The following is a 19,887-nucleotide window of genomic DNA, read 5'->3' on the forward strand; positions in this document are numbered from 1 at the left end:
CACTCACAGCATATCCCAGGCCATTATTGACACCCAGTATGCCAAGCTACCACAATTTGCTGGGTTTCCTTGATAATGCACTGCTGTGAGGGACATCTCACAGACAATTTCCATGATTCATGTCTGCATCAGATGTTGTTTACCATTGGAAAAGTGCAATTAATTCTCAAGTGAGATATTATTTGACAACTAGAATGACTGAATAGAGCCTTTGCAAAATAATGTGAGGCTGCTTCACTTTCAGCAGAGTTTTTATAAAGTGACTCTGTGTAAAATTATGGTCTTTCCCTGATCTTGGCTTCTCCTATAACCAGTGATCAAGAGAACTTGAGGCAGTGAATGAGGGAGTTCCCATTAGCAAACCTCTGTTCCGTACACACGTGCTAGGTTTGGCCCCTGGCCCTATATGCATTTCTGTGGGTAAGCTTGTAGTGCTTCTTTGAATCACTCTTATCTGGCTTCCATATTCCACTTGTTTGGGCTGCATAGATGAGTGAGTATTATGAAATTGGTTAAGAATGTTTGTTTGCATAGAGGAATCTAAATTATGAGACGACTAGAGCGCAAGTGAAGAAAGACTCAACTTGAATCCAATAGATTATTATATAGAGAGCATTTGAAGATCTATGCTCAGGCGATATGTACGGCAAAGAAGTGATACTTTTCCTCCTGATCACATCCGCAAATTATTTATTTTATTTTATTTTTATTGTTAAATTTATATACCGCCTTTCATTAAAACAATCCCAAGGCGGGTTACAGCAAAATTTAAAAACAAGATTATAAAAATGACACAGTTAAAATATTAAGCTAAAAATATAAGACAAATCTGATTTAAAAAAAATTAAAACACAAGCATAAAAACAATACAAAGTACAAAGAGCAGCAGCAGAGACAATCATATAAAAGCCTGGATAAAAAGCCAAGATTTAAAATGCTTTCTAAAAGCTCACATCAGGCGGAGTTGTTCAGGGTTGTGAAGGGGCTAATGTGCACCCCTTCCCCCTTGAATCAGTACATGGAATCAACAGTTACTCACTGTGACCTTTTCAATGAGATTTTTTGTGGACAAAATATCTTATATTCGGGCTGACTTAGATTCAAACTTCACAATTGCTACGGAATCTGATGCCGAGGTGTCAAGTAGTTCCTCTTATGTGATGACCCTGGATCAGTTTCAGTTTGTGATCCCTGAGGATGTGGACAAGTTGCTTGGAATGGTGCAGCCTACCACCTGCCCTCTTGATCCTTGCCCGACATGGCTTATAATATCTGGCAGGGAAGCTCTTGCAGATAGAGGGCCTGGTAGAGATCATAAATGCTTCTCTGAGGGAGGACAGGATGCCTCCTTGTCTTAAGGAAGCAATCATTAGACCGCTTCTGAAGAAGCCTGCCTTGGATCCCTCAGAGTTAAGCAGCTTACAGGCCTGTCTTCCATGGTTGGGCAAGGTGATTGAGAAGATGGTGGCCTCCCAGCTCCAGGCGGTCTTGGAAGAAACTGATCATCTAGACGCATTTCAAACTGGCTTTTGGTGGGCTATAGGATGGAGATTGCATTGGTCAGCCTGATGGATGATCTTCAATTGGGAATTGACAGAGGGAGTATGACTCTGTTGGTCCTTTTGGATATCTTGGCGGCTTTTGATACTGTTGACCATAGTATCCTCCTGGAATATCTGAGAGGACTGGGGGTGGGAGGCACTGCTTTGCAGTGGTTCTGCTTCTACCTCATGGGCAGATTCCAGATGGTGTCGCTTGGAGACTGTTCTTCAAAATCTGAACTTTCCTATGGTGCCCCTCAGGGCTCCATATTGTCTCCAATGTTGTTTAACATCTACATGAAACTGCTGGGAGAGATCACCAGGAGATTTGGTGCAGAGTGTTATCAGTATGCTGATGACACCTAAATCTATTTCTCCATGTAAACATCATCAGGAGAAGGCATAACCTCCCTAAATGCCTGTCTGGAGACAGTAATGGGCTGGATGAGGGATAACAAACTGAGACTGGATCCAGATAATATGGAGGTACTTATTGTGCGGGGGTCGGAACTCGGGAGACAATTTTGATCTGCCTGTTCTGGATGGGGTCACACTCCTCCAGAAGGAATAGATACACAGTTTGGGGGTGCTTCTGGATCTGAACCTCTCCCTGGTGTCCCAGGTTGAGGCGGTGGCCAGAGATACTCTTTATTGGCTTCGGCTGATATGCCAGCTGCATCCATTTCTTGAGATGAATGACCTCAAAATGGTAGTACATCTGCTGATAATCTCTAGGCTGGATTACTGCAATGAACTCTATGTGCGGCTGCCTTTTTATGTAGTTCAGAAACTGCAGTTGGTCCAGAATGTGGCAGCCAGGTTGTTCTCTGGGTCATCTAGGAGAGACCATATTACTCCTGTGTTGAAAAAACTACACTGGCTGCCGATATGTTTCTGGGCAAAATACAAGGTGCTGGTTATTACCTATAAAGCCCTAAACAGCTTAAGCCCTGGGTATTTAAGAGAACGTCTTCTTCTCCATGAGCCCCACTGCCTGTTAAGATCATCTGGAGAGGTTCGTTTGCGGTTGCCGCCAACTTGTCTGCCGGATACACACTAACAGGTTTTCTCTGTTGCTGCCCCTGGACTTTGAAATGCACTCCCTGTTGAAATAAGAGTCTCCCTATCTCTGGCAACTTTTTAAAAGGCACTGAAGACACATTTATTCACCCAGGCTTTTAATTAGATTTATAGTTTCATAAATTTTAATACTGGGTTTAAAATGTTTTTTAATGTTTTAAATGATTTTAATTGTTAGATGGTTTGATGTTTTAAATGATCTTCATTCTAAACTGCCCAGAGACGCAGGTTTTGGGCAGCATAGAAATATTTTAAAGAAACAAATATATTTTGAGTGGACCAACTTCTCATAGAAAATAGGGTTTAAGTTTTCAATCCCAATAAGGCTATTGTACAGGTATTTTCTAGGTTGGTGTTCTGTTTTTTTGTTTGTCTGAAGAAAAGACTTTAATAGGTTGCCAGATACAGGTTTTCTTTTATGCTTTGCCTACTAAGCAGAAACCATCACTTATGTATTCTGTACAACATTTACCACATGGCTAGTGTTTAAGGGTACTTTTTTAAAAAATTAGATTTCTGCTTTCTAGCAGTAATAGATCTATAGGTATATAACTGGAAATGGTGGCCAAGTTGCTTAAAGCATCATCTTCTCGCACTTGATCCTACCACCATGCCCACACTGGCTATTTCCATCAGATGCAATATGAGTGGCCACTTAGGACAGGGCTTTTCAGTTGCTGTACCAAGATTATGGAGGAGACTGCCTGAAAGACGTGCCTTACCCCATCTTTGTTTTCCCAGCATTTGGCCAAAACACTGTATTTCACCAGGCATATGGATTGGAATGGTCTCTTTCAGTGCTAATTTTTTGCTGTTCTCTGCTTTCTTTTGTTGTTGTATATTGTTTTTATTGCCTATTTTGTTGGCTGGTCTTTGCTGCTTTAGCTTTGTATTAGACATCTTTTTGGACTAAAAGAAATAATATAGATTATTCTAATAAATGTATATACTTCTGTAGAGGGACGTGCATGTCAAACGACCCAAATAATTCAGCTGCACGGACTTTCTCAACATCTTCCTTAGATTTGTTATGTAACACTAACGTTTAAAAATAGATTGAGAAATATACATGCTCAACATGATTTGTCTTTGCTAACCAGTTTGAAAATTTGCCTTTTTGTGCAATGATTATGTTCCATCATGGCTGTGAAAAGTACCTTTTGGACTTGAGGGAGTTTCCACAAAGATAAGCTCTCGCTCTTCTTAGATTTCAACAGATGTCATGTGCAGTTTGACAGGTGTTATTGGAATACTCCTTTCAACCAACACCATTGTATTTGTGGTGAAGGTATAATAGAGGACATTTTGCATTATCTGTTCCAATGTTCTGTCATCAAGGATGAACTGAACAGATTTTTATCTCTGCTATTTGAAGGGTGTTAATATGAGTCTAGCCAGAAGAAAACAGAGTTTTTCCTCTCCACCAGTGACAGAAGGGCAACAAAATAAGTGGCTTCCCTTGCAGCAAAGCAGTGTCAAATTCATTCCTATATGATGGATTGCAGCTGGAACGACTTCTATTTCCATGTTTGTGTGAAACTCTTTGGGGCTTTTTTATAGTAATGGCAGACTGACATGTGGAGAATTATTTGTATCTTCTGTTTGATTTAAAAGTTCAGAAATTACTTTTGTAGTTACTGCTTGTGTATCATGTGGCTGAATATCTTGTGTGGCATATGGCTGAGGAGAGATTTAAAATGATGATGATGATGATGATGATGATGAACATTGACTCCTAGTTAAGAATCAAACCCAGTTGACCTTCTTACGTTTGACTGGTGAATAGAAAGAAAGTCCTTGATTCAGTTAACGATACTCATAAAAACAAAGAGCACCAACTGCTTCCTCTCTGTACCTATACCTGTCCTCGAATCTCTGTTCTTGTCTGCAGCTCGTACAGAGCGATACCAGCATTTAGATTCTGAGGAAGAGGAAGACACAAATGATGATGACCATGTGGAAATTAGGCAGTTCTCTTCCTGTTCGCCAAGGTTTAGCAAGGTATGTTGGCTTGTCGAGTAAATGGGATTTGAGCATAGTTGAGGTAAAAATGACTTGAAAGGCTTTGTAACCTTTAACCTGCATGGGAGCAAAATTGTTTAGGAGGCAATTCCTTGTTTGTACAACAGCTGTCCATTTTATAAGTGGGCTCTTTGCCCAACACAGTTATGTGCTGTAACTAAAGGGACTGAAGTTACCTCAAAGTAAAAATCTGTAAATATTTTTTTTCGGGGGATGGGGCGGGGGCGGAGAGATAACACACCTATCCTGTGCATTCATTCTGAGTGTTCATCAGTGTCTGTATAGTCACACATAAGCAGGGTTGTTTTGGGAATTATTCTGATGGAAGAATACACAAGGAAGACGTGTATTTTCAGGAATTACCTTAGTAGCAATACTAGCAGGCATGTTGAACAGCCAAGTTTGGACCATGGCTTGGTCCCCATGGCTTGGCCTGGGGTTAAAATCTCCTTATCCGCTCAGGGCAGTCCCAGTTCACATGGAAGTGCATGTGTGATTCAGTTGCTGTTCACTGAAGGAAAACTAAGCCCATAGGAATACAGGAAGCTGCCCTATTCTGAGTCAGACCATTGGTCCATTTAGCTCAGTTACTGGCAGCTTCATATTCCTATGGGCTTAGTTTCCCTTTAGAGAACAGCAGCTGAATTGTGCATGCCCTCCCATGTGTAGACAATACTGAACCTCAGTATTATCTACACAGACTGGCAGCAGCTTCTCCAGGGTTGCAGTCAGAGAACTAATAACGCTTTAAATGTCACACATCATTTAACCTTGAGTGATGAGTCACAGAATGAGGTGCAAAGTGAACTAGGTCTTTGCATGCACTATTTGGGGAGATATTGTGCAAAAAATGAACTGGCACAGGCATGCCTATACTTTGAGCTCTGAAAAATAATACAGCATTTGTAATGCGGGTGGCATGAGAAGCTCATTATATTTTGAAAATCTTGTTTGACAATTGAGCCAGATAATTTATTAATAGCTTTCCTGTTGATGTTGTGAATTTTTAATAATGTTGTTTTCATTACTCTCATATGCAAATGAGTTTCTCAGTTGACTAGTGTCTTATAAACATGGATTTCTTTCTTCTCCTTCCTATTAACTGTTCAATGATTTAAAATGTCATTGTAAAGTAGTTGTTGAGGCAGGATTGACTAAGCAAATTAGTCAGTAGGGGGTAGGATTTCTTTTTAAATCAGTCTCTTTGGGTTGATCTTGTACTATAGAATTTTAAGAAACAGATTATCTTTGTGCTTGAAAATGTTGCCCTCTCCCCAGAATTAAACTGATGAAACTTGGTTTTCTAAAGTATCAGTTGTAACCAGTAAAAAGGCCTTTACAGCAGCAGCACAGAATGCCTGGTTTTCATGCAGCTAACAATTGCCTAGTGGGAAGACATCTTGGAGGATGGTCCTATTCCCTCCCCCCTCTCTTGGCAAGTTGTGGGCACCTCTTACTTTTCTTTGCCTGCAGCAGCTAATCAAAGAACATTGCCAAATCCAGTTTTCAGTTTTGCCATTCTCAATGAAACACACTTTGATTTGAAGGGTTGAGCAAAGTTGTCTTCCACAAAACTAATATATAGTTGGACCATACCTGTAGGTGTATAGCAGCATGGAACGTCTTTCCATCCATGAAGAGAGGAAAACACCGCCACCCACTAAGCGTAGCCTGAGTGAAGAAAAGGATGACAGGCTAGATAGCCTCGGTGGTCTGAAGAGTCGTGACCGCAGCTGGGTGATTGGGTCTCCTGAAATGTGAGCTTATCATATTAACTAAAGAACATTCTAAGTACTTTTTAATTACCCCTCACCCACCTTGCTTGGGTAGCAAATGCTTTGGGGACGGGGAGGAAAAAAACATTGGTTGAACTTGAATGTTTTACTGATATATATGTGCTATGAAGGATTCCCAGATTTGTATTGATTTATAATAAACACAGTAAAATTGACTTTGCTATTAAGCAAAATAATGGCACATTTTTTTCTTCTTGAAAACATTTTTCTTGAGAAGGGTCTAAAACAGTATTTTTTAACCAATGGTACAAGTACCACTGGTGGTACTTCACAGTGTGATAGGTGGTCATGCAGATTATTGTACAGATATTAAATGTTGGCACTGCTCTCTCTGCTCCAATTCTTCCAGAAGTGATAATGGTCAGGGTGGCATGTACCAGAGGTAAGGTGTAGCTGTACAGCAGCCCACCCTTCAGAAGAGGTGTAGGTTTAGCAAGGAGACCGGGAGGCCACAATAAGTAGAGAAGCCTCTCCCTCTCCATAGGAATTAGTGTGTGGCAAGCCACTTACTGCATGCATTTGTATTTGCAAAAATGGTATGTGCACACAAACACGCTTGAAAAGCCCTGGTCTGAAGTAAGTTCTCACGAACATCCAAATGAAGTTCCAATATAGAGATTTTTACAGCCAAAATAAAAAGTTGAAGGAAAAAAACCCCAAATCCACTATTGGAACCTGACTATGAAAATGTTGTTGTTAAGAATATTTATTTTTACAAATATTTATTTTTTAAAAGCTCTCAAAGTGGTTAAGATAGAAACAGAAATAAGATGATTCCCTGTCCCAAAAGGGCTCCCAATCTAAAAAGAAATGTAAGGTAGATACCAGCACCAACCGCTGGAGGGATGCTGTGCTGGGGTTGGTTAACAAGAAGTGCTTCTGCCTGCTTAAATATAAGTGATCACCACTTTAAAAGCTGTCTCTTTACTCATTTAGCGGGTAAATTAAATATCTACTTGAATAAAAATCTGAATATTGGGATTGGGGCTTACCTTAGCCTTTCACAGTACAGGACATTCTGCTTAATGGAATTCAAGTTAGAGCTTTCAGTACAGACACTTTAATTGAAAGTTCATTGTAGGGATGTGCAAGAATCACAATATGACATGCGATTCAGAACACATCCCCTGCATCTTTAACAAGGAGGAGAGCAGGTTCATACCTGCTCTTCTGCCACTTGCTGCCACTTCCTGAATCAGTGGCGCTCCTCCCTGAATCTTTATGTGCTGGCAGCACTCTCCCCCAGCTGCCCTCACACGATGCCAGCATGCACATGGCCTCAGTGCATGTGCTGCATGGGGATGTGTTCTGAACCGTGTGTTGAATCGCGATTCATGCACATCCCTAATTCAGTGAACATAGCTGCACTGTATTTTGTATCAAAGTAATACCAAAATAATTAACTTGTCTTAAGGAAATAAAGAAGTAATATGATAGAAGAAATCATATGTACATCTGTTGTGGTTATTAATAATATCTTTCTCATTTGATGTAAATGGGGAAATAATAATATCTTTCTTGACTTGATGTAAATGGGGAAATAATTATTTATAACTTATGATTTAATTCAGTGTTTCACTTGGGTTTCTTGTGGTGATATATAGAGGTTCCATGTAGCTTTAGTTCCCAAGAGCAGAAGCTGTGAACTAAGTCCCTATTCCAAAATGTACTTCAACCATGAATTTTCTGGATGACCTTTTAGGCCATCAGCTATGGTCCCCGGCATGCAGGGGGTGCCTGATATTATAAGACAATTGAGTCTTATGTGTTGAGTATGACTATTGAGTGTTTTGCTTCACATATATTATCTCAATAATCCTTATAGGGTTATTGAGATAATATATGTGATAGGGTTATTGAGATAATATATGTGAAGTTCCACACTCAAAAAATGGTCTGTGAATGTTGCCATTAGAGTTCCAGTAGGAAATGTTTCTGCCTCCTGAACTACAGAACTCACTTATAATTTGGCTTTGGTATTTGGTACATGGGTCTCAAAACTGCCTGTGATGATGCCTTCTGTGATTTTAAGTCATATGAGATCAAGAGTTATTAGAAATTGTGTTTAATGCCTTGTAGTTAAATTGACTAATTAATCTGAAAGACAATGGAATAGCTCTACTCATTGCTTTGGAGGGTGTTTCAAACCAGCCAGTCTTAGCTCTGTTTTGCCTTAACTAACATCTTTGTTTCGTTTTCTGGCTCTTTTTTGTGTGTGGAGGGGTATCACGGTTTTAACAAGTGATAACTCACACCTCCCTTGTCTTGTTTGCAAGTGGTCTCTAACAAAGTAGTGTAGAACCCAGTCTGAATCTGGCTTATTTCTCTTCCCCCTTCTGCCCCCCCACCCCCACTTCCCGGAATCCAAACGGATTGTCCGTTATTGACTTCAGGTGTATTGTGTTTGTACGTTACTAACAATGGTTGCATCTTGAAATCACTGCCTTCATTGCAGGATAAATCAACAGCACTCTGTTTTGTTCTTTCCTCTCAGACTACGTAAACATCTTTCAGTATCTGAATCTTCTCACACTGAGAGTGACTCCAGCCCACCACTGACTGTTCGACGGCGTTGTTCTGGGCTTCATGATATGCCCCGATTTGCCATTTCTGCTGAGGAAGAAGGAAAAAAGAAACAGTTGGATGGGTTGCCATTGCCTTTGACGCAGCCACGGGAAGGGCTTCCTCTTCCAATTCCAGAACAGCCTGTGGAGCGAGAACTAAAATTGGATGATGATGACGATGACGGGCTAAAAACACCCTCTTCCACTGTCAGTAACATCAGCAGTTCAACACTGTCAGGTATATGCCTATGGGAATGGAAATATTCTCTACACTGTACACTAAGCTAGTATTAGCCATCATTTGGCAAGTTTTCTAGGATCTACGCACAAAACTGAAGCAGGATTTCACCTTCCTGATGACTTGTTTGGGTATCTGTGCATGGGCATAACATTTGAACAGGGTGTGTATGCTTAAATTCCAATTCACTTAGGTCTGAGCAGTGCAGTTGTTATTTAGCATGTTCAGTCTGGGAATCAACAATGCAGTTTGGAGTAAGGCATGTTGGATTTTACATGCATAAACCATATTCAAATCTTATACCCACACATGGTTGTTCTGAGACAGGACAAGTGCACTTAATGGGAAGATCAGAAAGTTGTGATCTTGCCACCCCACCCCACCCCACCTTCAATGTAGGGAAACCATTATGCAAACCAACCGATTATTTGCTATATTAGAGTTGCACAAGTTCATAGACCAGCCACAGGCTTCACACTGCCACCATAAAGCCAGTTTGCCTTTTTGTTGAGCCCATACCAAAAGTTACTTTGTAAGGTCAGTTATATTGCAGAACATCTTGTCTCGAAGCGATGGACAGCTTGTAGTCTTCAACAAAGCAGCTTTTGTTAATAGTTAAACTAATTAGAATCCTTTTCTCAGATTCCACCTAGTTTGTCATTAAACCCCACCCCATCTCAAACTTGTACTACTTTCAACACTGTAGCAGAGTTAGATTTATTCAGGGGTGTGTGTGTGTGTGTGTGTGTAAGAGAGGGGGTGGGGTAGGGTTTTTTTTTTTTTGGCCTAATTATGAATTCTTATAGCGAAAGGAAAGCTGGTAATTTTATTGAGACTATAACACCCCTAGTTAAATGCATTTGTAAATAAGGCTTTAGGGCCTGGGTTTGCTTCTGAGGGAAGTTCATGGTTGGACTATGTGTAAACATGACTTTGATTTCATATACATGCCTGCAGGGGAACAGGCTGTTAGAAATTCCCTATGGTTCTAATCTATTTTAATTGAAACTGTAGCTGGAAGCACTGCAGATTTCTCTAATCAGCGCACTCGCAGTAACAGCAATGAGGGCCCAGAATTTAGTACTCCCAAAGCCACAAGTGACCTGGCAGTGCGGCGAGCCCGACATCGGTTACTCTCTGGCGAGTCAGGGGAAAAACGAACTTCACGGCCTGTCAATAAAGTGATCAAGTCAGCATCAGCCACAGCCCTCTCTCTCCTGATTCCTTCAGGTAAGATAAGACAAGAAATATCCTTTGAATCGCATTTTTAAACTGAAGGGCTTTTAAGTCCTAGACATGTTAGTACCTTTTATCATTTTCTGTTTGTGTCAAGAGCTGCATTCTGGTCATGGACATAAAAGAACTTGCCATTTGCAGAATGACATTGGGGTGAGGTAATATTCATTGTGTGATTTCATTGTGATCTTTTTGCCACAATCACTATAAGCTACATGTGCAGCAAGAGTGACACTACCTCCTCCCACTCTAGCAGGAGGTGAGACAGGACAGTAGCTGCTCACTTGGCCATGAAAGTGGGCAAGTGGATGCAAGTAAGCCTGCCCTCTCATGCTGGAGGAGTGGGCATAGTAGAGATTGGGGCTACCATTTCACCCAGAGGGAGGCCACAGGAGAGCAACAGGTGGCAGTGACTGCTCCTGCCTCTGCCTATTTGCCCTTTTCTCTTTGGGCAGCTCATCAAGGAGTGGGATCTACAAATCTATCCAAAGATAACATCAGAACAAGATAAGGGAGTAACTGTATTTTATAAAAGTAAATGCCCTTCTTATACTCTGGTCAGCCTGGCAGGTGGATTGGAATCCCTGGGACTGCCATAGCTATGGGGCCTCTGGCATTTGGGCTGAGTTAAGGATATATGTAAAGTTTATTTTGAGTTGTTTTTCACCTTAGATGTTACTTTGGCTTGTATAAATATACTTCTGTTTCTATATATGCCTCTGTAACTCTGTTGGGTGTCTTTACCCTGATAACATGGCTTTGGAGACGTAAATAGGGTTTGTTACAGAAATCCCTCAGTCAGATGTACTTTATTTATTATTTATTCAGTACATCTATATACTAGGGATATGTGAACAGGTTCCGACGTCAAACCGCTTCGATTTAACTGTTTGGGGTCGAACCGAACCACCCCTTGTTCAGTCCGATCCCAGACTGAAGCCCACCCCTCCACCACCCGTTTCACGATTTAAATAATAATAATAAATATTTTTTAGTATACGTACTTCCTCCAGGGGAGCTGTTTGAGGTGGTGGCGGGGGGTGGTCCACAGAGGTTCCCCCTCTGTGGTTCCCGCAAGGCTTCATACTCTCTCAAATGCTTTTTAACTTCTACATGGAACTGCTGGGAAAGATCAGCAGAGGATTTGGTGCAGGGTGTTATCAGTATGCTGATGACACCCAAATTTGTTTCTCCATGTCAACTTCATCAGAAATGGCCTAACTTTCCTAAATGCCTTCCTGGAGGTGGTAATGTGCTGGATGAGGGAAAGCAAACTAAGGCTCAGTCCAAGCAAGATGGAGGTACTCATTGTGGGAGGTCAAGACTTATGAAGTGGTTTAGATCTGCCTGTTCTGGACAGGGTTGCACTTCCCTGGAAATAGCAGGTACATAGTCTGGGAGTACTTCTGGACCCAAATCTCTGCCTGATTTCTCAGGTTGAGGCAGTGGGCAGGAGTGCTTTCTATTCGCTTCGGCTGATTCACCAGCTACGTCCATTTCTGAGGTGCATATGCTGATAACATCCAGGCTTGACTACTGAAATGTGCTCTGTGTTGGGCTGCCTTTGTACATAGTTTGGAAAGTGCAGTTGGTACAGAATGCAGCAGCCAGGTTGGTCTCTGGAGCTGCATGAAGAGATCATATTACACCCATTTTAAAAGAACTACACTGGCTGCCAATAGGTTTCCTGGTGAAAACCAAAATGCTGATTATTATCTATAAAGTCCTAAACGGCTTGGGTCTGAGGTATTTAAGATAGTGCCTTCTTCTTTATGAACCCCACCGCCTGTTAAGATCATCTGGGGAAGTCTGGTTGCGGTTGCCACTGGCTCTGTTGGTGGTGACTCGAGACCAGGCCTTTTCTAGAGTTGCCCCAGGACTCTGGAATGCACTTCCTAAAGAAATTAGAGTTTTCTCTTCTCTGAATGTTTTTAAGAAAGACCTAAAAACATATCTGTTTAGTCAGGCATTTTAGTTTATAGTTTTAAAGCTTTGGTTTTAGAGTTTTTATTATATTTTAAATTGTTTAAATTATGTTAACGTTTTAATTGGTTCTATATTGTGAACCGCCCAGGGACATTTCTGTATGGGGCAGTATATAAATGTACTAAAATAAAATAAATAATAGATTGTCCAACCGTTTAAAAAAAATTACAGGCTAACACAGAGCCAAAAAAGGTATAGTGCAAAAGATTTGAGATTAGATCTCCTGATTTCAGGGTGGTTCTTCTTAAAACCAGGATGACCCAGGCGTGGAGGCTGCCATGCTGAGAGGGAAAGGCTGACAAGCGGCTGAATTATGGCATAAGGGAAGCTGTGGTGGTGGGGGACCTCTGTGGAACACACACACACACACACACACACACAAACAACCTCGAACAACTCCTTGTGGACTCCATACCGGAGCTCTTGGTTTGAAGAGCAACAGTCTCCAAGTGACACCATCTGGAACCTACCCAATAGGTAGGAGCAGAAGCACTGCAGAGCCGTGCCTCCCACTCCCAACCCCTTCAGGAGCCCCAGAAGGATACCATAGTTGATGGTATCGAAAGCTGCCAAGAGAGCCAAAAGGATCAACAGAGTCACTCTCCCCCATCAATTCCTAATTGGAGATCGTTCAACAGGCCAACCAAGGCCGTCTCAACCCCATAGCTAATCCGAAAGCCAGTTTGTAATGGGTCCAGATAATCCACTTCTTCTAAGACAGCCTGGAGCTGAGACGGCGCTACCCTCTCAATCACTTTGTCCAACCATGGGGGATTGGAGACAGGTCTCTATAAGTGCCCAATTCTGAGGGATCCTATGCAGGCCTCTTCAAGAGTGGTCTGATAATTGCCTCCTTGAGAGAAGGAGGCATCCTGCCCTCCCTCAGGAAAGCATTAATGATCTTAACAAGGCCGTCTCCAATAACCTCGGTGCTATATCGTATAAGCCATGTTGGGCAAGGGTTGAGAGAACAGGTGGTAAGGTGCAGTGTCCCAAGTATCTTGTCTACATCCTTGGGAGTCACAAACTGAAAATGATCCAATTTAACCACACAAGGAGCTTCTGGACACCTCCAAAATAGACTCTGCAGTAACTGTAGCATCTAGTTCAGCTTAAATACAAAAGATTTTATCTGCAAAAAACTCATTAAAAGTGTCACAACGGGTAACTGATGGATCCAAATACTTATTCAGGGGAGGAGGAGCATGTGCTAGCCCTCTCACACCTCTAGACAACTCCACTCGATGTGAGCTTGCAGAAGCAAAGTGGACAGAAAAGAATTGTTTCTTTGCTGCACACATTGCCAGAGCATAGATCTTCAAATGTGCTCTGTATTGTAATCTGTTGGATTTGAGCAGTCTTTCTCCACTTGCACTCGAGTCATCTACCTTGCCGCTTCAGCCCCCGTAGTTCTTCCATATACCAAGGCGCTAATTTAGAACCTGGTCGGAGAGGGCACTTAGGAGCAATCATGTCTATTGCCCTAGTGAGTCCATTATTCCAAGTCTGAACCAGAACATCAACAGGATCGCTGGCAGAACCAACCTTAGAACCTTCTAAGGCTTCTTGGAATCTTATGGGATCCAACTGCCCTGAGCCATTTTGGAAGGGTGGTATACAAATCAAACAAAATCAAATCCAATCAATCAATCAATAAAAATAGCCTTTTTTGGTGGATCATCCTAATAGGTCCTTCACCCCTGTGGAGGAGGGTTGAGGCTTGCTTTGAAACAAAACAAGAAGAATATTTATTTTAAAAAGTTATCTGATGTTTGTTTGTTTCACTACTGATTAGTAGGGCTGAAATCATGCTTTGTTACAAAACTGATGATTTAAACCTCTCACAACACTTAGTTACTTTATACACAATATAAGCCTTTTCACCTTTGAACCCAGTTCCTTCCCAGGACTGGACTGTCTTATCCTTTGAGTCTCAGAGCAACTCCTCTCTGAGACTGTTCGTACCCAGACCCAAATCCCCACTTTCACTCAACTTCACTTCCAACTTCTGTCACTCTGTGGACTGCACAGTGATGGAGATTGGCCTCAATGAGCATGTTGCACCACCAGAGCAGGTGGGGGTGGAGTTTGATGAACAAACAGAGGAAGAAAGAAATAATGGTACCACACTGCTTATTTTCATCTCCTTCCTTCCTTTTCTATTAAATAAGGATAGAGATTTGAAAGAGAGGAACTGGGTATGATTTTATGGTTATGAAAGACAAGGGAAGGAGGGTAGCCATTTTGGTGTTCTGCTTCAGGCAGCAAAATGTCATGCACAGGCACTGAATTATAGTAATACATATTACTTTGTTTAGAATTACAATTCTCAGTATTAGAATACAGTACTTTTGCAAATAAGGTCAGAGTTGGGAGCTGAAGTAGCATTTAGGAAATATATTCTAATCTAAAGCATCTAAGTTATGTACCATACAACTCCGTTGATTTCTGGAATTGCTTATTTTGTTCTATCTAAATATGTATCAGATACAATTCATTGTAATGCTCTGATCTGTAATTGATTTTTGTTTTTGTTTTCTTGAATGGCTTTCTATTGAATCTCACAGGCATGACATCCAAGAATGTCTACTACTGGTTAGAACCTGATACACTTTTCCATTTAAAATTAAGTCATAGAAGAAATTGCATACAATTAGAAAGTGAAACACCAAAATCTTTTGAGTGCACATTTAGATGTGTTGAAAAGTGTTCTTCATAAGGGAAAAACTAGGTGGCAAGGTTCAGTACTAAGCTTGGGTTTTTTTATTTTCTGATTTTGATCTGAAACTCAACTTTTTCTTTTTTGACACAGTAGAAATTTTCAAATGCAGGTGTCAAGTCTTGCACAACCAGGATGTATAATTTCCTTGTAAATTTGTTGCAGACTGTGTTTTCCTTTGACAGCCAAGTTTTCTCATTTGCATTTTTTGTGTTTTTATGTAGAACACCATATGTGTTCTCCATTGGCTAGTCCAATGTCACCTCATTCTCTCTCTTCCAACCCATCTTCGAGAGACTCTTCTCCAAGTCGAGATTTTTCTCCTGCTGTCATGAACCCCAAACCACCAATCATCATTCACCGAGCTGGGAAGAAATATGGCTTCACACTTCGTGCCATTAGAGTCTATATGGGGAACAGTGATATCTACACAGTTCATCACATGGTCTGGGTATGTTCTGCTCATTGGATTCCTCTAAGTCATAACACAATTTGCCTATAGCCTAATTTGGGATTACAGAGACATTTTAGTGAACTGAATCTAATAAAATCTCTTGTTTTTACAAAGAGTAGTTCCCAAAATCACCTCAGGAATGGCAGCTACTTTCTACAAAAAGTGTGCGTGCGTACTCACTGTCAGAATTGTAACCCATGGGTTAATTGCATTTAATTCCTCCTGAGCTGTGTTGACAATGATGGTCTGCTTCAGATCATCTTCTTCCCTTAGGATTTTTCACACATCTGCTTGGAGTTGATTACATGTCTTAAAGCATCACTGTCTTCCCACTGAATTGACTAGGGATTTGGAATTCAGTTCATTTGTGAGTTATACAAGGGGCTTATACGTGTGTGCTTGCTGTTTCTCCTTCACCCATATTCTCAGCCAACCTACCTTGTGTGTGCTTTCTTTTTGAAGTTATGTATGGTTGCTTGCCATAACTATTCATCACAAAGAGTGTTTGTCATTTTTAATTGCACATTGCTCACAGGTAAAACAGAAAGAGGGACGTAAAAGTGTCCCAATTTCCCTGTGGACTCACTTAGGGTTTCTTCATTTAAATGGAGATTATTGTTTGAAGCTAATCATCAGTGATACAGTAATAATGTAGAGCAGGATTTTCTGGCAATAATTGCTTCTCTGAATCTACTTCTGATCCTTGTTCCACTTGACCTTGACAAGGATTCATTATGTAGACAACTTAACTGCTAGCAAGCACAGGTCACATGCCACAAAATGAACTCTGTCATTACTGGAGTTGTTCATCATAACTAATTGCATTGAGGAAGGAATGATTATTGGTAATGCAGAGCTCAGTGGCAGGAGGACATGCTGAACAGATAAAAAGCCCCAGGTTCAATCCTTGACATCTCCAGTTAAAAGATCACAGGTAGAAGTGCTGAGGGAATCAAAAATCCCAGAGAACTGCTGCTAGATGGGCCAATGGTCTGACTTGGTATAAGGCAGCTCCTTTATAACTTCACAAGTGACAGGGAAATGAGTTGGGGGTGAGCATTACTGTGACTATGGCATATGTGTCTATAGTAGCTGTGAGAATGTTTTTTGTATGCAGATTGATGAATGAGGATGAGCTGAAGTCTGGGAATCAGTCTTTTCCTCCTTTGTTCTTTCTCATTGGCAGCATGTAGAAGAAGGTGGCCCTGCAAGTGAGGCTGGTCTGAGGGAAGGGGACTTGATAACACAAGTGAATGGAGAACCTGTCCATGGACTGGTGCATACTGAAGTGGTGGAGTTGATCCTAAAGGTAAAGCCTGGGTGTACACACATGCTATGACAGGTGCATGCGTTTGAATCCAAATGCTTGGTCAAAAGCTGTTGAGTAATTTGAATATAGGTAGAAAGAAGAGCCTTGTCTTTTTGTTTAAGTGTTTCCTAGCAGAAATGCTTAACTAACAAGCAGAATGTTGTCAGTTCGAGTCCCTGCTGGTATGTTTCCCAGACTATGGGAAACACCTATATCGGGCAGCAGCGATATAGGAAGATGCTGAAAGGCATCATCTCATACTGTGCGGGAGGAGGCAATGGTAAACCTCTCCTGTATTCTACCGAAGAAAACCACAGGGCTCTGTGGGCGCCAGGAGTAGAAATCGACTTGACGGCACACTTTTACCTTAGCATATTTTGCTAGAAAGATGGATGCACATCAGCCAAATCTGTTAATACATTTTAGAATGCAGTAATTCTGCTATGTCAACTTAAAGAAAACATTTGCTCAATTATTCTTCTAGTTTTTAAGCCCTCTGTTTCCTCAGATATAGTAACTTTAAAAAAAAAAGTTCTGCTCTGGTTGGTCTTAGGAACTTTTCACATGATGTTGCTCATATGATGAGAGAGCTCAAAATGTTTCTCTGCAAGAAAGTATCTTCTTTCAGGGCTATTGCATTTTCCTAGTGCTTGTTGCTGGGGAGATTCTTTTTCCACCTAGCACAGCCATTGTGAATTTGAAGTGCTTTCTGGAATATAATTACACAAGTGCCCGAGGAGCCTATTGAATAGAGGCTACATCATCACAGTTAATAGTCCCTTCCTGTGCCATGTTGTGACTCTGGCACAAATTATGTCAGTTTCTCCCCCAGCTCAAAACATTCTTGAGACATCAGCTGAGATCACTTTGCAGACTAAGTATTCTCCCTATTGTATCAGGAGAGCACATAATGAAGTATGTTTAAAGTTTAATAAACATTCTTAAATAATTTTAATAATTTTTTTAAAATATTAATTTAATAAGTGAGCTCCTATTGTATTTTGATGTCAGTTCTTTAAAGAGGACAAGAATGCAAAAGATACAACCAAGTAGGAGCACTGAAGTGAGGAAATGCAGCTTGACAGAATGTCTAGAGTGAAGGTGTTGGTGGACATGTTTTAATTTGATTGCCCTCTGCATACCTCCTGAGGCTTATATTCAGAGATTTAAAAAATCACAGTATAAGAACTCTTTGAAACTGTCATTCAACTAGAGAATCATTCTCATCATTGAGAATCAGTGGTAAGTCTGATTCAAGATGTTCCTTTGGCACTATTTTTTAAGACAAAATAAATTTTGGAAAGGACGATATGGAATTAATCAGGGAATTTAAGATCTCCAGTAACATACTAGAATCATTCCCTTACTTTAATATCCTGCTTTACTGAAACACAACAGATATTAAAGAGTGTTGTTTTTTCTTCCTGCAGAGTGGAAATAAAGTATCCATATCAACTACACCCTTTGAAAACACTTCAATCAAAGTGGGGCCAGCTCGAAAGGCCAGCTACAAATCCAAAATGGCACGAAGAAACAAGAAAAGCAAAACAAAAGATGGGCAGGAAAGGTCAGTGATGTTTTATTCTAGAAAATGAATGGGTGTCCTATAGATTGTAATTGCCCATTTATATGGGGAAAGGCTGCTGCCAGCACACGTTAGTTTTTATGTTACAAAAAATATACAGAGTTAATGAAACACAATTTTTTGTAGCTGTTTGTACAAATGATGACAGTCCTCACTTTCACTTTGTAGTAAGAAGAAGAGCTCTCTCTTCAGGAAGATTACCAAGCAGGCTTCTCTGCTGCACACCAGCAGGAGTTTATCTTCTCTCAATCGTTCTCTGTCTTCTGGAGAAAGTGTTCCTGGTTCACCTACGCACAATCTCTCCCCTCGTTCACCAACGCAGAGTTACCGATCTACTCCTGAGTCTGTGCATTCAGGTAAAAGGACAAATAAAGAGAGAGAAACCAGTGGCGGAGGGAAGCCAGCAGCAGCCTGGGTTCAGCCCCCCTAGCCCCGCCCCCTGCGTCAGGCATCGGCATCTGGTGTCAGACATCAGCATCTGGTGTCAGACGCAGGGGGCGTAGCTGGGGCACAAGGCGCAGCCCCTGAGGGGCAGCGGCCCAGGTTCCTTGAACCCATTCACATAATGGTGGGTCTACCCCTGAGAGAAACCTTGACCTTTAAGCAAATCTTTCTGACACTGAGAGAAATGTAGTGTTTTCTCAGACTGGAGCCAACAACCTGGATGGCTTTAAGAGGGGTTTGGATGACTTCATAGAGGAGAGGTCTATCAATGGCTACTAGTCAGAGGGCTGTGGGCCACCTCCAGCCTCCAAGGCAAGATGCCTCTGAGTACCAGTTGCAGGGGAGTAAGGGCAGGAGAGAGGGCATGCCCTCAACTCCTGCCTGTGGCTTCCAGCGGCATCTGGTGGGCCACTGTGCGAAACAGGATGCTGGACTAGATGGGCCTTGGGCCTGATCCAGCAGGGCTGTTCTTATGTTCTTAGGATGCAGGGGACATGTCTTAAGAACAGTCAGGGTTGCTAAAATGAGTCTTAGCCCTTGGAGACAGTGTTCCCTCTAACAGCGAAACACAGATGTTGTTGACTACAACTCCCATAATCCCCAAGCAAAATCTATTTATTGCAGTTGGGGATTCTGGGACTTGTAGTCAACAACAACAGTGACTAGGGAATACTGCTTGGGGAGAGTTAGAGGGAATACTGCTTGGGGAGAGCTTGAAAGAATATGACTCCTCTGATGCCAGTTATTTCTGGCTGCAGTTGAAGTAGTATAGGAAGGAGAAACATGTGGGAGCTGCAGGACAGAAATGGTGGTGTGGTATTGATTTGAAGATAGTGGAGTGAAGCAGCTCAAGCAAGGTGTGGGGTCAGGCAGATAGGAAAGCTGAACCAGGAGGTGAAGTAGTACTACAGAG

The 19,887-nt window shown here is 41.4% G+C and overlaps 1 protein-coding gene across 13 annotated transcripts in view; it reads left to right on the top strand.

Moving 5' to 3' along the window:
* The window catches only part of MAST2 (microtubule associated serine/threonine kinase 2), a 295,348-nt gene that overhangs the window by 268,947 nt on the left and 6,514 nt on the right, over window positions 1-19,887 (top strand). For all 13 annotated transcript variants that reach the window (XM_053244173.1, XM_053244182.1, XM_053244169.1 and 10 more), the window contains 8 exons: window positions 4,513-4,622; window positions 6,246-6,400; window positions 8,934-9,241; window positions 10,256-10,471; window positions 15,407-15,633; window positions 16,823-16,945; window positions 18,376-18,512; window positions 18,699-18,886. In XM_053244173.1, the coding sequence (XP_053100148.1) occupies window positions 4,513-4,622; window positions 6,246-6,400; window positions 8,934-9,241; window positions 10,256-10,471; window positions 15,407-15,633; window positions 16,823-16,945; window positions 18,376-18,512; window positions 18,699-18,886 (1,464 nt within the window). The remainder of the gene's footprint in view (window positions 1-4,512; window positions 4,623-6,245; window positions 6,401-8,933; window positions 9,242-10,255; window positions 10,472-15,406; window positions 15,634-16,822; window positions 16,946-18,375; window positions 18,513-18,698; window positions 18,887-19,887) is intronic.

Source organism: Hemicordylus capensis, chromosome 4, assembly GCF_027244095.1.
Source record: "Hemicordylus capensis ecotype Gifberg chromosome 4, rHemCap1.1.pri, whole genome shotgun sequence".
NCBI classification, from domain to species: Eukaryota; Metazoa; Chordata; class Lepidosauria; order Squamata; family Cordylidae; genus Hemicordylus; species Hemicordylus capensis.